Source organism: Manis javanica, chromosome 3 (assembly GCF_040802235.1).
Source record: "Manis javanica isolate MJ-LG chromosome 3, MJ_LKY, whole genome shotgun sequence".
Classification (NCBI taxonomy): Eukaryota; Metazoa; Chordata; class Mammalia; order Pholidota; family Manidae; genus Manis; species Manis javanica.
Window position 1 is genome coordinate 32023078 of NC_133158.1, and position 15171 is coordinate 32038248.

A 15171-nucleotide genomic window follows, 5' to 3' on the forward strand; every position below is an offset into this window, starting at 1 on the left:
CTGAAGCCTGGAGAGTTGTATCAATTCCTACCATGACTGTAGAGCGTTGGCAGACGGAGGACCAGCACCCAGCTCTCCCGACCCAAGGCTGGTCCTGTCAGATGTGATGAGCACACCACTACGTGCACAAAACGCCATCTTTCCCACTTTGACAAGGTCTCGGGTTTATACTGTGAACACACAAAGTGAGATACAGTGGCTCCTGCTTATCCTCGGTTTCACTTCCTGTGGTTTTAGTTACCCACGGTCAACTGCTGTCCAGAAGCAGACAACCCTGCTTCTCTTCTGAGATGTGCTCAGAAGGTCAACAGCAGCCTGATGCTGTGTCCAATGCCTACATCCTTCACCTCAATGCATCTCATCATGTAGGCATTTCATCACCTCACATCCAAGAAGGGGGAGCACAGGACAGTAAGAAATTCTGAGAGAGAAACTATATTCACATGACTTCTACTACTACTATATTGTGATAATCATTCTATTATTAGCTATTATATACTGTGATAATCATTCTGCTTTACTATTAGCTATTGTTGTTACTCTCTCACTGTGCCTAATTTATAAATTAAACATTAGCATAGGAGGGTACGTATAGGAAAAAACAGGATATATGGGTCTGGTACTATCCATGGTTTCAGGCATCCACTAGGGGGTCTTGGAACATACCCTATCGGCAGATATAGGGGAGCTAGTGTATCCCTTAATGTGTACAATTCTAGTCTCCTAAGCAAAACATTTTACAGAAGTTCAAGCAGGTGCTAATTTTCCTTCCATTTCCCCAGCACAAAGACATTCCTCAAAGATCGACTCTCCTAATAGCCATCAGGGTACAAGGCAAGAAAAGGCAAAGATTTCAAACAACACCCCAAGAAACTCTAAGGGAAAATTAACACAGGGTATTAATTAACTGGCAGTCAAACAGGTTAGCTGGAAGGAAATAAGATGCCATCTCTTCATGAGTTACCAACATCGGTTTAATATCCCCTCCTGGCAGGTACGCACCGTATTCATCCTTCACTTCACAGCATGGGTTGCAAGACAGACATGGCCCTGGCGTGGAGCACACACAAACCAAAATCAGAAGCCCACCCATCAGAAAGAGGGCACTTACGGATGGGGGCTGAAGATACGACTCATCTTGGAGGCATGGTCATTATCACAGGCCAGGTCGGCGTCCCCGTGCTCCACACTGAACTTCCTCTTGCTGGGACTGATGGGCGGGGGGCCTGTGCGGTGACTGGTGAGGGCAGACGCCACCGGGAGGGTCTGCATCCTGGGCTCCCCCCTGAGAGCAGCTTCACCTACACAAAGAGAGATGATGTAGTCACCAAGCAGGAGAACGCCCCTGCCTCGGTCCCCCAGCCGCCCCCACCCAGCCCCTTGCGAAGCTACTCCCAGTGGAAAGTTTGGGCAGTGTGATGGGCTGCCTGCCATTCTCAGACCCAGTCCAAGCATCAGGTTAGCTGCCAAGCATGAGACATTTTACATAAATGTGGCTTTCTAGTACAATAACTCGTTCTCTCCCCACTAGCTTTATTGAGATATAACTGACATTTAACACAGTATAAGTTTAAGGTGTACAACGTGTTGATTTCATACACTTCTATGTTACAAAACAATTACCACCAGAGCCTTAGCTAAGACCTCCATCATGTCACATAATTACCATTTCTTCAGTAACTCCTTGGAGATTAAAATGAAAAGTTGCAATAAAGTAACAGACAAGGAAAAAAGTACTGACTATAAATCATCTCAAAAGTTAATCTAAAACATAAAAGGTCTTTTGATTTGTGTGCATTCAACTCCATACCTGTAGGAGAATGGCCTAATGCCGAGATCATTAGAACACTACTAGAAGGTCACTTTTCTTGCTTGTTACATTTTAATTATGTTTTTCATATTTTTTTTAAAGAATGAAGAAAATTTATGCGTTAATAATTCACATACTTGCCCAGAAAGTTAAAATAAGGTTTTATTCCTATTTTAAAAAAGCTTTGTGCTAGGTGGTGACTTTGTACATTATGAATTAAAACAATCTTAACCCTTTATTACAATAAAGCTTACACACCTTCTAAATAAACAAGAGTAATAAATGCTTTAAAAGAAAACGTCAAGCTTCCTAAGTCATATGGGGAGGGACCTAAATTTCTCACAAATAACAACCCTTTTGTTGGGCTGTTCATATTAGTCTCTAAGGCCTGACCAATTTTGTTTCCACTTGGTCACAATTTGAGAGTAATATTTGGGTAAAGTCAACTTCATCTGAGGCCTTGTGGTACCTAAAAAAAGAAATTGCTGTTTGCCATCACTAATTTTCGTATCATCACAGATGTGTGGACAATTTTAACAGTCGTTGCTTCATACACACAACAAATACGATTTTGTTAGGGAAAGGAAGGGGGGGAAAGCCTTCTGAATGTTCACCAGAAAAAATAAAAAAATTTGCCAACTTAGTCAGCAAGATATAAACTAGCAAATATACAGTGACCCACAATACACCTCCATTCAGGATTTCTTTTAGGGATTCTGGCCCCAAAGCAAACTGGAACTTTCCATTTTAAATGAAATACCTAAGAAACAGGCCCTATGCTGGCCTGCTATACTCAGAAATCCAGTACGATTCTGCTTGCCCTCTACTTCCTAGTTAGTCATTTTTGGTTTGAAAAAAACAAAAAAGCAATGCTAATATTCAGACCTTGATAAATGAGAAAGTATTATTTTCAAATACATCTGCCTTTCTTGCACTCACCTCCTCTATAGATAGGAGAGTGGGAGTTTCCCATGCGAAGTGTCAGAAGCCCAGCTAATTTTCGGAGGAGCCCGGGGGACACCCCAGGAACTCAGCCATTGCAGATCAAACCCCACCAGCATGGCATAGAGCCTCCAGGCCCTCTGCCCCTTTCCCCATATCCTCAGCAGGGTGAGCAGGGATGACAGCGCTCAGGCTCTGTGGACCCTGGGGCTTCGGGAGCCATTTCACCAGATGCCAGAAGTGCAGCAACAGCAGGTGCCCTGGAAACCCACCACCACAGCAACAAATTCAAATCACTCCAAAAAAAGGAGTCGTCACCCACTATACCACCAGCACAGGCTGTTAGGCGGAAAGCAGAACTCTTGGGGAAAGAACATTCCCTCTCTAAATTCCACCTTAGTATAAGTTCATGGGTTTGTTTGCAGTTTAAGTCCATCAAATTGATGCACTGCTTATCTTTCAGACTGAATCGCTGGTGTCAGAAAGTGAGAGAAAAAACCCACAGGAATCCTAGGGAAACACTGGAGATTTCTAACTTGGAGGGGAGTAAAGGAACAACACGTTCTCCCACGGGGACTGCGGGGTAACTTGACCCACTGCCCCAGGGATAATGAGGACTGCCTGCTGGTGGCCCTGGAAGGGGCTGTGCACACACGGATGCCCTCGTTCGACAGGTGAGAAAACTGTGCCCCACCAAGGAGTGAACTACTCAGGGTCCTGCAGTTAACAGTTAACCCGAGTCACACCTGCTAAGCATTGTGCAAGCCCTACACATGGCTTAGAGCAAAGGAACTCAGCGGAAAAAACTAAAAGGAACAAGAAGTAAAGAATCCACAGCTAGACAGACAGAAACAGGTCTGGGCAGTCACATGCCTTCGTTCGTTTCTGGGTCTCCACCTTTGAGGACCCCAACTCAACAGCCTGTACTGCAAACCGGGATTTTCTATCATTATTGCATATATGGCAGAGGAAGGTTAAAATTATTTCAGTGAAGCTGAGAACGTTCAGTCTGGGAAACAAGACGCTCGCAGGGCACTCCCCCTCTGTTCAGGGCCCAGGTGAACCGTGGCGCGCACTTCCCCTCAAGGGCCTCTGCACAGCAAGGTGACAGGCCAGCTGACATATGACATTCCGCTGGCCCCTAAGACTAGTGATCCGACTCTGCGATCCACAACCCTATAACCCATCAAATCCACCAGTAACCAACCAACCAGCCAACCTTTACTAAAGAAATTATTTGCTTATGTAATACTGAACCAATGCAGCAAAACTCAAACTATGTACACCTCAGATGTTAATATGTTGGAAAAAAAAAAAGTGAACTCATGGTCAAATAAATTTGGAAACCATGAGATGGAACAATTTTCACAGGAGTTTGGCTACAGGCCTTCTTGTCTTCTCAGCACAAGTCAGTCTTTGAGACAGAAACACATTGGTGTTGCCCAGTCACCCCCTCAGCCCATCATACGACATGGTTCTGTACCCTCAGCCTCCCAAGACACTGTTCTGAGCCCATCAACTCATCCTAACCTCAAACATCTAGTCCCTGAAAAAATACTCCCTGGACTGCTCTGAATTCAAAACCAACATGTGGTCCCAACTACCTTTCTCATCTCTGTTCCTGGTTTTTCTCTTTTTAAGCTCTGAAAACTTCATGTCTACGAATTAAACTAGACTCATAACCATTCCACAGAGACCTCGCTGTCTAATCTCAAGATCTCTGCTCAGCGTCTTCCCCCAATCTTCTTGTATTTAAATCCTACACATTGTGCAAAGGCCTCTTACATGCCTCCTCCCTTAGGTTGTCTTGCATGCTTCCTCAATCTGAAAGTCATCTCTTCTTCTGAACTTCTTCTTCCACAGAGATTTATCACTACAGAACTTCCCTTCCTACTCTGCTTTTGTGCTCCTTGAGGCCAAGGATGCTTCATTTGTTTTATATACTTGAGAGCACAGAGCACAATATCCTCCACACAGTAGATGGAGAGTAAACACTGTCTGAATAAATAAATGAGGCAGGGAAATGGGATGCCCTGGTTATACAGTTTCATATGTTAAAGATCAAGATATGAGAGAATAAGGAATTTTAAAAGATTTACTTAGGAATATAATTAAATAATTCTTACAACTCAACAATGAAAAGATGACCCAATTTAAAAAGAGGGAAGAATTTTAATAGACAGTTCTCAGAAAAAGATACACAAATAGGCAAAAAGCACACAGAAAGATGTTTAACACCATTAGCCATCAGGGAAACACACATCAAAACCATGATGAGTCACTACTTCCCACCCACTACGAGGGTTGTAATCAAAGACAGATAACAGTAAGTGTTGACAAGGACATGGAGAGGTTGGTACCCTTGTGTGTTGCTGCTGTGAATGTGAAATGGCATGGCTGCCATGGAAGACAATTTTGGGCAATTCCTCAAATGGTTATACACAGGGTGACCAGCTGACCCAACATTTTCACTCCTTGGTATACATCTAAGAGAAATGAAAACAAATATTCATGAATGTTCATAGCAGCATTATTCATATAGCCAAAAACCTAATATCCATCAGCTAATGAAGGGATACAAAAAAAATGTGGTCTATCCACACAATGGGTTATTATCCGGGCATAAAAAGCAATGAAATACTAATTCGTACTACAACACGGATGAGCCTCCTAGAAAACAGAAGATGAGGGGAAAGGAGCCAGACCCAAAAGGCCACTTACTGTCTAATACCATTAATATGAAATGTCCAGGTCAGGCAAAGCCAAGGAGAGAAAAAGTACATCAGTGACTGCTCGGGGCCAGGAGTGCAGGGCGTGGGAAGTAACTGCAACTGAGTGCAGAGTTTCTCGGAGGGGTAACAAAAACATTCTATAACTGATGATGTGAACAACTCTGTGAACAGACTAAAACCCCCATCCTGTACACTTCACCTGGGCTAGCTGTACGGTATGTGAATTACATCTCAAAGCTGTTTCCTCCCATCCTCCAAATAAAAATATATTTGTAAGTACATGACAGGAGACCCTAAGATTATTAGATCCTTTCTCTCTCAGGCTTTTCACACTTAACTGTTAAATAAGAACAAGCACCCATTAATTTTCCCTGTAATAAAAATAAATGTTTTGCTATTATAGCTATATTTCTCTGCAGAGTTAAAAGTCAGGGGATTTTTTAAATATTTATTGAGTTAAAAAAATACCAAAGCAGAGAATCGCACAAGGTTATGCGTGCACTTGGACTCATCAGAATTATCTATTGAGCTCCAGCTCAGCTTTTAATCAGACTGTGGGTTTGGGCACTATTACGGGCCAAAGCCTGTGTGCAGTTCTGCCAGAAAAACAAATGATGAAACTTATACAGATCCTGACCACAGCAGGGAAGGAAAAAATATACACCCAACGGAACTATCTTGGGGATGTAAGAAACTTTTTTTTCTTGTAAATTGTGTATTCTAAATTTCACAACATTTGGTAACTGAAAAAGAAGAAAAGATTATCTTCCTTTTCAAGAATAAACAGGAAAAGGGAGGTTTGAGCTGAGTAACCTAGTATTTTAAGTTTCTCAAGTTGGCTTAGCTACTACAACTGTGAATTTAACATTTTTAAAAATTTACAGTTATTAAAGAAGTTCAATTCTTAAGATCTATTTGGCCTTTTTATCTAGGTATGTGTTATTGAAGAAAAATGCCTCATAGATACAAAAATTACTTAACTGCAGTTTTAGTCACGGTGGCAGCTCTAATATAGGGACCAAAAATATTCCTTATATGTTTCTCTCGATTGAAGATGAGCAAAGGTTTTGGCTCAAGATTTCACACGAAATCAGTAGATACTAATTTCGATGAAAAAAAAAGTTTCACAGAGAGAAATCACTTAACTTTATGTCATGTTATATACTCATTTTGGTGAACTCTAGAAGAAAATTTGGCTTTCAAAGTCTGAATGGATAAAGGGGAGACAAAGCACAAAGATGAGATTCTTGTTTCAGAATCCTGTTATTACCGTGTTTTTATTCCCTACATTTTAAAATATCTGAGACTGAAGATGGTCTTACAATCAACTGGCATATTTTAATAGGTAGAGGTATTTCTTCCTCAGTGGCACATGAGACAACAGCTCACCTTAGACATAGACTTCCCCTTCTCCATGGACTCAAGGAAATGGTTTCAGCCTTGTCCTTGAGGCAGCATGGAACCTACCTGGAGGGGCCTTCCCACTGGCACTGATTTGTTAGCCTCAGTTTGTTTGCTTACAGAATTAAGCGGTTCAGTTAGATCATCTTGATGGCCTAAATTCAGCTCTAAAAGTCTACATTCCATGTAATACACATCTTCCAAAGTCAAGTCATACTTTAACTGTTGATTGAGTAATATGAGAGAATAAGGAATTTTAAAAGATTTACTTAGGAACATAATTAAATAATTCTTACAACTCAACAATGAAAAGACAATTTTTTAGAGAACACACTTTACATGCTAGGAGAAAACTAATTCAACTAAGCATTCTTAACTAGTTTACCTCATAATAGAAGGAGATTTCATAAAAAATCAAGCACACTTTTAACTCTATGTTCCAGTTCATTTATTAAAATACTACCAAGAAAGTCATGGTCGGTGAACTGAAACCAGACGTAAATATAATCTGGTCCACAAAACACAGATTCAGCTTTTATACGACTGAATGATCAAGGCCAAGGCCCTCATCATGGAGATGAGGCAACGTGCTTGGCCGCAGTGGTGGACGGATTCCAGGACAAAGCAGAGGCAGTATTAGGACTGGGGTCTCTCAACTTTCCGGCCTGGTGCCTGGCTCTTCACCAACCCGTAGGCCAGCCGCCACAGAGGGATTTGTGACTGCAGGTAAGACTGAGATGACTCGGGAGAAACTGATCACAACAATGGCATTTATTGTTGCCTTAAGGAGATCAAACAGCACAAGGCTGAAATAATGTCCTTGAGTTTATGGAGAAGGGAAAGGGACACTAAAAAGGATCTTGCTATAACTTCTCAGAGCAGGTTTTTCACAGCAATCTCTATGTTTTGCCCAACAGTTTCTGCTAGGACTTAAATCTTGCCTGTATCCCAGACTTTATGTTCTACTCCCCTCCCCACCCTTTATCATGTCAGAACCTAAATCAAAGAGGTCAAACCACAGCTTGATACCCCTACTCAGGCCTTGACTACATGCAAGGGTCTCCCGTCTGCCCACAGCAACCACACTGACATCACCTTCCTGGCTAGACGGCACCCTGATAAACGGCATCGAGTGCCGGAGCAGCTCAGGCCCACCTCACCTTCCACAGCTCAGGACTGTGGGGGCCAAAGCCCTGGAAGCCCGGGGCTTATGCATGCTGTTCCAAATAATACTTGTTTGTCTCAAGACCAGCAGCTGAGAAGACAACACTGAAATCAGCCTCTTGCAAACTGTTCGGTGCATGGCCATCTGCAGTCTGGTTAATCTTCTTGCTTTCTGTAAAGGAGGCTGTTAGGCAACCTGATGAAACCTGGACGAGCCAGCAGAGAGAAAAGATGTGACAGTGTCTACCTGAGGTGCAAGGACTGCCCGCGATTCCACCTCCTGGGGACTGAGCCCCCTTTCCCGCCACTCCTTGGGGTGCAACACCAGCTGCCATTACCCACTGTCACTCTCAGGCAGCCCCAGACTTATAGATCAAAACTTGCAGAGCCCAATCTTACATCTGGGAGTCAAAGCTCAGCTAAAGGTCACTCCTGCCCAGTCACTAACTAGGTGGTGGAGGCTGTGCTGGGTCCAGACCCCACTGAGCATGTTTGAGCACCTCTGTAGTCTTTTCTTTAGAGTAACAATGAGAATGTTGAGAAAAAACAAACAAGGCTGTATGGCTGACTGCTATCAATACAATTAAGGGTAACAAAAACACACTCACACTTGTGGAGTTCAAACACACACCATTTCAATTAGCATTTCAAGCAATCCAAATACGCCCAGCAAATGCTACTCTTTCTCTCAGCCTTCCTGCATCTTACATCAGGATATTTTACTTTTAAAGCATTTAAAAATACCTATTACTCTGGTTTTCCCTTAGTATAGTCCTGTCCAAGAGGGGAAGAACCATTCCCAACCGGCAGCTAAGGAAATCAGCGTTTCAAGCATTAAGTGAACTGTTAAAGGTCACGCAGCTGATTGAAGAGCTGCAAGGAGAGTCCCGGCACCTGGAGTCCCTGGTTTCCATCCTAACTGTGCAGGATGCCTTACAGGTTAAGAGGTGGGAAGACAGTCGGAGGAGGAGAGAGAGGGAAGTGGAGGAGGGAGGAAGGGACAGGGTGAAGCTGTGCACCCCCAGAACTTCTGTGTTGTAGTCCTAACCCCAGTACCTGGGAATATATCTCTATTTGGAGACAGGGTCTCTCAAGAGGTGATTAAGGTAAGAAGAGATCGTTGGGGTCCCTAATCCAATAGGCTGGGGTCCTTATAGGAAGAGGGGATCAGGACACAGACACGCACAGGGAAGACCATGTGGACATGAACACAGTATCTGCAAGCTCAGGCGAGAGGCCCCCAAGGAAGCAGCCCTGCCGGCACCCCGATCTTGGGACATCCAGCCTCCGGGGGCTGTGAAGTGATAATGCGTGCTGCTCAGCTGCCCGGGCTGTGGTGCTTTTATGGAGCCAAGCTGACTAACAGGAGGAAAGACGAAGGGTGGGCGGAGGCAGTGGCAGGACTGAATCCAGGCCTGACGCAAAGGACCAAGCTCTCTGGAACCAGAGATAGGATCCCGACTATCCTAGCACAGTGGTCAAGACAGAGGCAATGCAGCATGAATGCCCACGGACCCCCCATGGGCGGGAGAAGGAGACCAGCAGGATGGTCCTGAGAGAGAGCAGACTTCCTGGCTGGGTTCCAGGAACAGTGTGGAGACCCATGTTATGCCTCAGCCTGAACCAACGCCTGGAGAGGCAGGGCTCTCCCTGAAGAGCACAGGGGACAGACAGCCCCAGAGACCAGGGGCTCACCAAGACAGCAGCTCAGCAGGCCTGGGTGGAACCCACTCCCTTACAGGGTTGATACCACTGGGTAGGGCCGGTGGAGGACGCCTACAGCCCCAAATGACTTTAAATGCCTGTAATTCTATAGGAACAGAGGGAAATGGTTAAAAAAAAAAAAAAAGGAATGGCAAAATTTCTACTGCCTCAATCTCCATTCTGAATAGACAATAAAATGCCTTGAATATATTGAATAGAAAGGTCAATCTGAGTATGAAAAAGCACTAACTCAAAGAATTTAAAGTCAAAAATTATTATATTCAGATCCATACATTCTATTCATTTAATTAGCAAGTTTTACACCACTTAAAATGATTCTGTTGTGCTCGCGGTCAGAAGAAACTGTCCCTGCGATCTCATCCACCTGTTGAACCCACTTTGTAAGTGCTCCGCATCCTCACAGGTCTGTGACCCCAGACCCCGGGTGAGGTGGTGACGAAGGGGAGCACTCACATCAACGCCTTAATGCACACATCATCTCAGCTTCCAGAAAAATTGGTACCTAACGGGCATAATAATTAGGCTGAATATCAGCAGATCTGTGTTGGGCTGGAGGTTGGCTTCATAAATCATAACTGTGATTCGAAAAGATCAAACACCCATCCACCCCCCTCGGGGTCCTGAGCCAGACCGAATACCCACACTGATTTCTATTCTTGGTCCCCGATCCTAGACTGTGGCTCTGGAGCCGCAGGAGGGCTCAGAGTAAATCAGGGAAGCCGAGTCTCAGAGGACAAGCCCTGGTCTCACTGCACTGGCCTGGGCCTGCCTGGACCTTAAGACATTGATCGGTACAACACGCCACATGTGCTCACATGTCAACCCGCCTGGGAGGCCCCAGCACCAACACACAACCTGAAACCCCCAGGAGACAGGCAATTCAAGAACCTTTATGCCACGTGCGCAGAACCCTCCTTAACGAGAAAGGCCCTTAAAGGCTGGCAGGAATTCTTCAGCACGTTTACTTGCACATCTACTTTAATAACATGTCACTGTTAGTGACAAGGGAGACAATTATGAACGTACAGCACCTGCAGATGGAGCTGGCATCAGCCACTCTGCTAGGGGTCAGTTTCCTCTGTGGTAGAGCTGAGAAGTCTTTGGGAGGACTCTCTGCACAAGGCGAAGTGAGGAGGAGGCTGGTTCTCACCTCCTGGGCTGCCTTCTGGGGACTCCAGTTGCCAGGACATGGAGCTGGTAAACTGGAGGAGAAGCATTTGAGGGTATTACCACTTTGAAATGTAAGTGGTTAATACCATCCAAAAAGCTCTCTCTTTAGGCCCTCTGGTGTGCAACGGGTTAAACATCTAAGGTGATGTGCTGGTTATCTGCATTTTCAGAATCTTCTTTAATTGAAGGGACTTCTAGAGGGTATGACTGGGGAGGGTTGACCACCAAAGGAGGGAAAAAACAACAATTCTGGGAATGGAAGGAGAGGCTGGAAAATTAGGCTTTGCTTCCTCTGACTTTCCATAACCCTGAAGCTCTGGAATGGAGCATCACGGTCCACCCACAGCCATCTCCCCAACCACACTGGCCCTGGGCAGAGAAGTGCGGTAGGCTCCAGAAGCACAGAAAAGGTGTGGTGCTGGCATAATCGCTTTATCCCCTCTGTGCCTCTATTTCTTCATCTACCTTGAGGGATTTTTTGTGAGAATCAATGAAAACTTACAGCAAGTTCCCAGCCTGAACAGGCCATGTATTATACCATTTGCCGAATCCCATCCATTGACACAAATGCCACTTGGAGGACAGGATGAAGGGGACCAAGGAGGCATCCCCACATACCACTCTCACTGCTCATCACAGCCCCTCTCCCCTCGTGGTGCTGACATGTATACAGTTTCCACCAGCTCATCCAAAAGGTCAGGAGACATGGTGCCAGGGAGCAGGGGCGAGTGAGCTTTCCAAATGGGCGCCACCAGAGGCCAGGCGGTCTCGGGCAGCTACCTGCCTTCCTATGACTGTTTCTACATGTGTGAAAACCACCATGTGAACCCACACACAGGCCCTGTACTATTTCAGGGATTAAACAAAATCTTGGCACAGCGCCCAGCACATTGTTGGTGCTCAGTAAACTAGAAGCACCCCTCTCCTTCAGCACACACGCTCATCAGTGACCTGCTCACACTCTCCTTTCTCCCCCACCGAATGAACTGAGCACTCCTCTCAACCGAATCATATCCATCTCCACTTCCCAAACCCAACCCAAAGGCGGCCTGTTGTCCCCAGCCCCACAAGCACCCCTTCTGATACCATCTAGCTGGGCTGAGCTCATGGCAGAGTCCTGAGTGACATGCTAGCACTGCCTGCCTCTGACTCAAAGCCTATGGATTTTTGAGCAATACCATCGTGCTTGCTATGGTCTCTCAAAAGACGAATAGGTGATCCTTTTCTCTGCAATATATTCTACTCTCGACCCTGAGGAATAAGACAAGGCTCCAAGAACTAATTTAAGATTCTTACCTAAACTGGCGCATGGACTGAAGGCCATGGACTGGCCCACTCATTCCAAATGTGAAATCTCATTATCAGCTCCAAGCCCCCAACAGAGCTGCTGTGGGCAGGTGGCTGGGATGTGACACATATCCTACGTCAAATATCCCAGAAAGCTGTTCTACTGTCCCACAGAGGTGCATCAGCTCACTGTCTTATCATTGCTGAACATGCTGCATTCAGAAACCACAGACTGAACTTTCCAAGGGTTATAATAGGACACAAAGCTCAAACACCCTGCAATACTAAGAGTGAGGGCAGCATTCAGAGCTCAGGCATGCACTAAATGGCCATGAAGACTGGGAAAATGAGCCACTGAAAGCCAGATTTTGTAAATCTATCACTGGAAGAATTAAGAACCCAAGTAAATAATTCTACTTTTTCCAACTTTTTATTTCAAAAAGTCTTTAAAGCTATCAAAAAGTTGAATGATGTAACTTATTCACTATGTAAGAATTTGTTCTCCATGTAAGAACTTGTTCGTTATGCTTCAGAAGATTGGAGACTGACGAAAATTAGGCTTGGGGTGGATTAATGATTGTACATTGAGCATTGACTCCCCTATACAGAATTTTATTGTTGTTAACAACCATTTGATCAATAAATATGAGAGATGCCCTCTCAAAAAAAAAAAGTACAGACTTCCAATTGTAAAATAAATAAGTAACCGGGATGTAATGTATAGCATAAGGAATATAGTCAAAATATTGTAACAACTTTGTATGGTGATAGCTGGTAGCTAGAATTATCATGTATATAAATGTTGAATCACTGTGTTGTACACCTGAAACTAATGTAATACTGTGTGTCAACTACCCTTCAATTAAAAAAAAAAAAAAGGTTGAATGAACACCCCAGTGCCTTCACCTCGATTCACCTATTTTAGATCTACTGTCAATGTTTTATCTATACACATATACTTTTTGCTCTACTTGTAATTTTCTAAAGTAACTTGTAAATATAGTTCACCTCAAAATACCCCAACAAGTACCTTCTAAGAGTAAAGACATCCTTCACCACCACAATACCATTATCACATCCCACAAAGTTGATTGATACACTGTCATTATCTAATAGCAAATCCATATTCAAATTTCCCAACTAAACTGTTTCTTTTTGGGGGGTTTTGGGAGGGAGAACCCAGGATCTGACCAGGAACTACACATTGCTCAATGTAATCATGTCTCCTTAATGTCCATTTATCCAAAGAAACTTTTTCTACCTTTTTCTCCTTTCATGACATTGATGTTTTTAAACGATCCAGACCAACTAGCTGTCCTACGATTTCTGGTGGCCCAATCATTGCCTCATTAGATTCTCGTGAACACTTTCGGCAAGAACACTAGAGAGGTGACACTGCACACACAGTGTCCCACTGGAAGGCACCTTGTGCCCCCCCACACCCCACTGCTGGTGATGCTAAGCTTGATGGTGGTGCCCACAGATCTCCCTATTATAAAAATGTAGTTTTTCCCCTTTTGTAGTAATAATATGGGGTATGGATCTTATCATTATCACCCAGTCTCATGCTCGTTTATTAAGCACCTTTCATTTTTGATGCAAGAGACTAGGGCTAAGCTGGATAAAACACGGTGCCCCTGATTCCAAGTCAGCACAAGTCTGATGTGAGACACAACATTTTTGTATAAAAGACAACAGAAGAAAAATATAAGGAAATACCCAATACTGTCCAGAACTGGCTTATTTATGCTCTGCCTGGAATAGAGCGGGTGCTCAATAAATATTTGTTAAATCAGTGACCTGTAAGGTTCAGGCAAATAAGAGCTATTGGCTCTAACCTCGTACTTTCGATTCCGTCTTCTCATATCCTTCATACCTGGGGCACAGCATCTTCGACCAGTCACCCAGCCTCCCAGCATGAGAGACTGAGGCTGCTCAGGCACTGGATTCCTGGAATCGAGCCTCTCAACCTACCTCCACCTCCACAGCCCAGCCCTGTAGCCTTGTCCCCCTTTCTGGCCTTCACTCATCCTCCCAGACTCAGTGCTGGGACTGCTCTTTCCACCTCCCCTCCCACCTGCCTAAAACATCCCCTCACTTTCAGTCGGGACTGGAGGGCAAGTCCTATTCCTTCTTCATTGAGGTCTTCCTTGGCTGGCCAGCATCCCCTCATCTTCACTAGCTTCAAATATTTATAAACTGTAGTGTCTGCACCATGAACTGTGCTCCCAGCCTGTCACCTAACGACAGCCCCACTTACGAGCATTCTGACAAAGCAGCCATCGGGTCGCCTCACAGACCCAGGTTCCGGGACAAAGCCTAGTCTGCTTGCCTCCGCTCTGAAACTGGCCACCCAACCTCTCTTCTTGAGATGGTGCTCACCCCAAAATGATGGTTAAGTGGGACTTGTAACCCTGCGAAATCACCCTAGAAACTGACACACACGGCCTTTATTTTAAAGGCGAGTTGTTAATTGTTGAACTCACCCCCCCATCTAAAGAAGGTAAGGGATTTAGGTTGAACAGAAGAAATGTGGGGATGTGATTCACTCAAAAGCATTTCAGCACCTGGTGTGTTTACAGTACAATGCCAGAGACTTTGGAAAACACAGAGATGTTTGAGATCTCATCTTTGCCTCCAGGAACTTTAGTTCTAGTAGGAATGAAAAGTCATGTAGATAAATAACTTTAAGAACATTATAAATAAAGAAACAAATTCTACCATGTGCAACAACATGGATGGAGCTAGAGGGTATTACGCTCAGTGAAATAAGTCAGGCAGAGAAAGGCAAATACCAAATGATTTCCCTCATTTGTGGAGTATAACAATGAGGCAAAACTGAAGGAACAAAATAGCAGCAGACTCAGACTCCAAGAAGGGACTAGCGGTTACCAAAGGGGAGGGGTGGGGAAGAGAGGGAGAAGGGGATTGTGAGGTATC

General features: G+C 44.4%; 1 protein-coding gene across 6 annotated transcripts in view; it reads right to left on the bottom strand.

The window, feature by feature from the left end:
• Positions 1-15171, bottom strand: part of VGLL4 (vestigial like family member 4) — a 138099-nt gene that overhangs the window by 38638 nt on the left and 84290 nt on the right. For 5 of the 6 annotated variants that reach the window (XM_017661646.3, XM_017661653.3, XM_037000412.2 and 2 more), the window contains one exon: positions 1112-1301. In XM_017661646.3, the coding sequence (XP_017517135.2) occupies positions 1112-1301 (190 nt within the window). Of the gene's footprint in view, positions 1-31; positions 887-1111; positions 1302-15171 lie in introns of those variants that run through there. The other variant, XM_037000413.2, reaches the window with a different exon arrangement.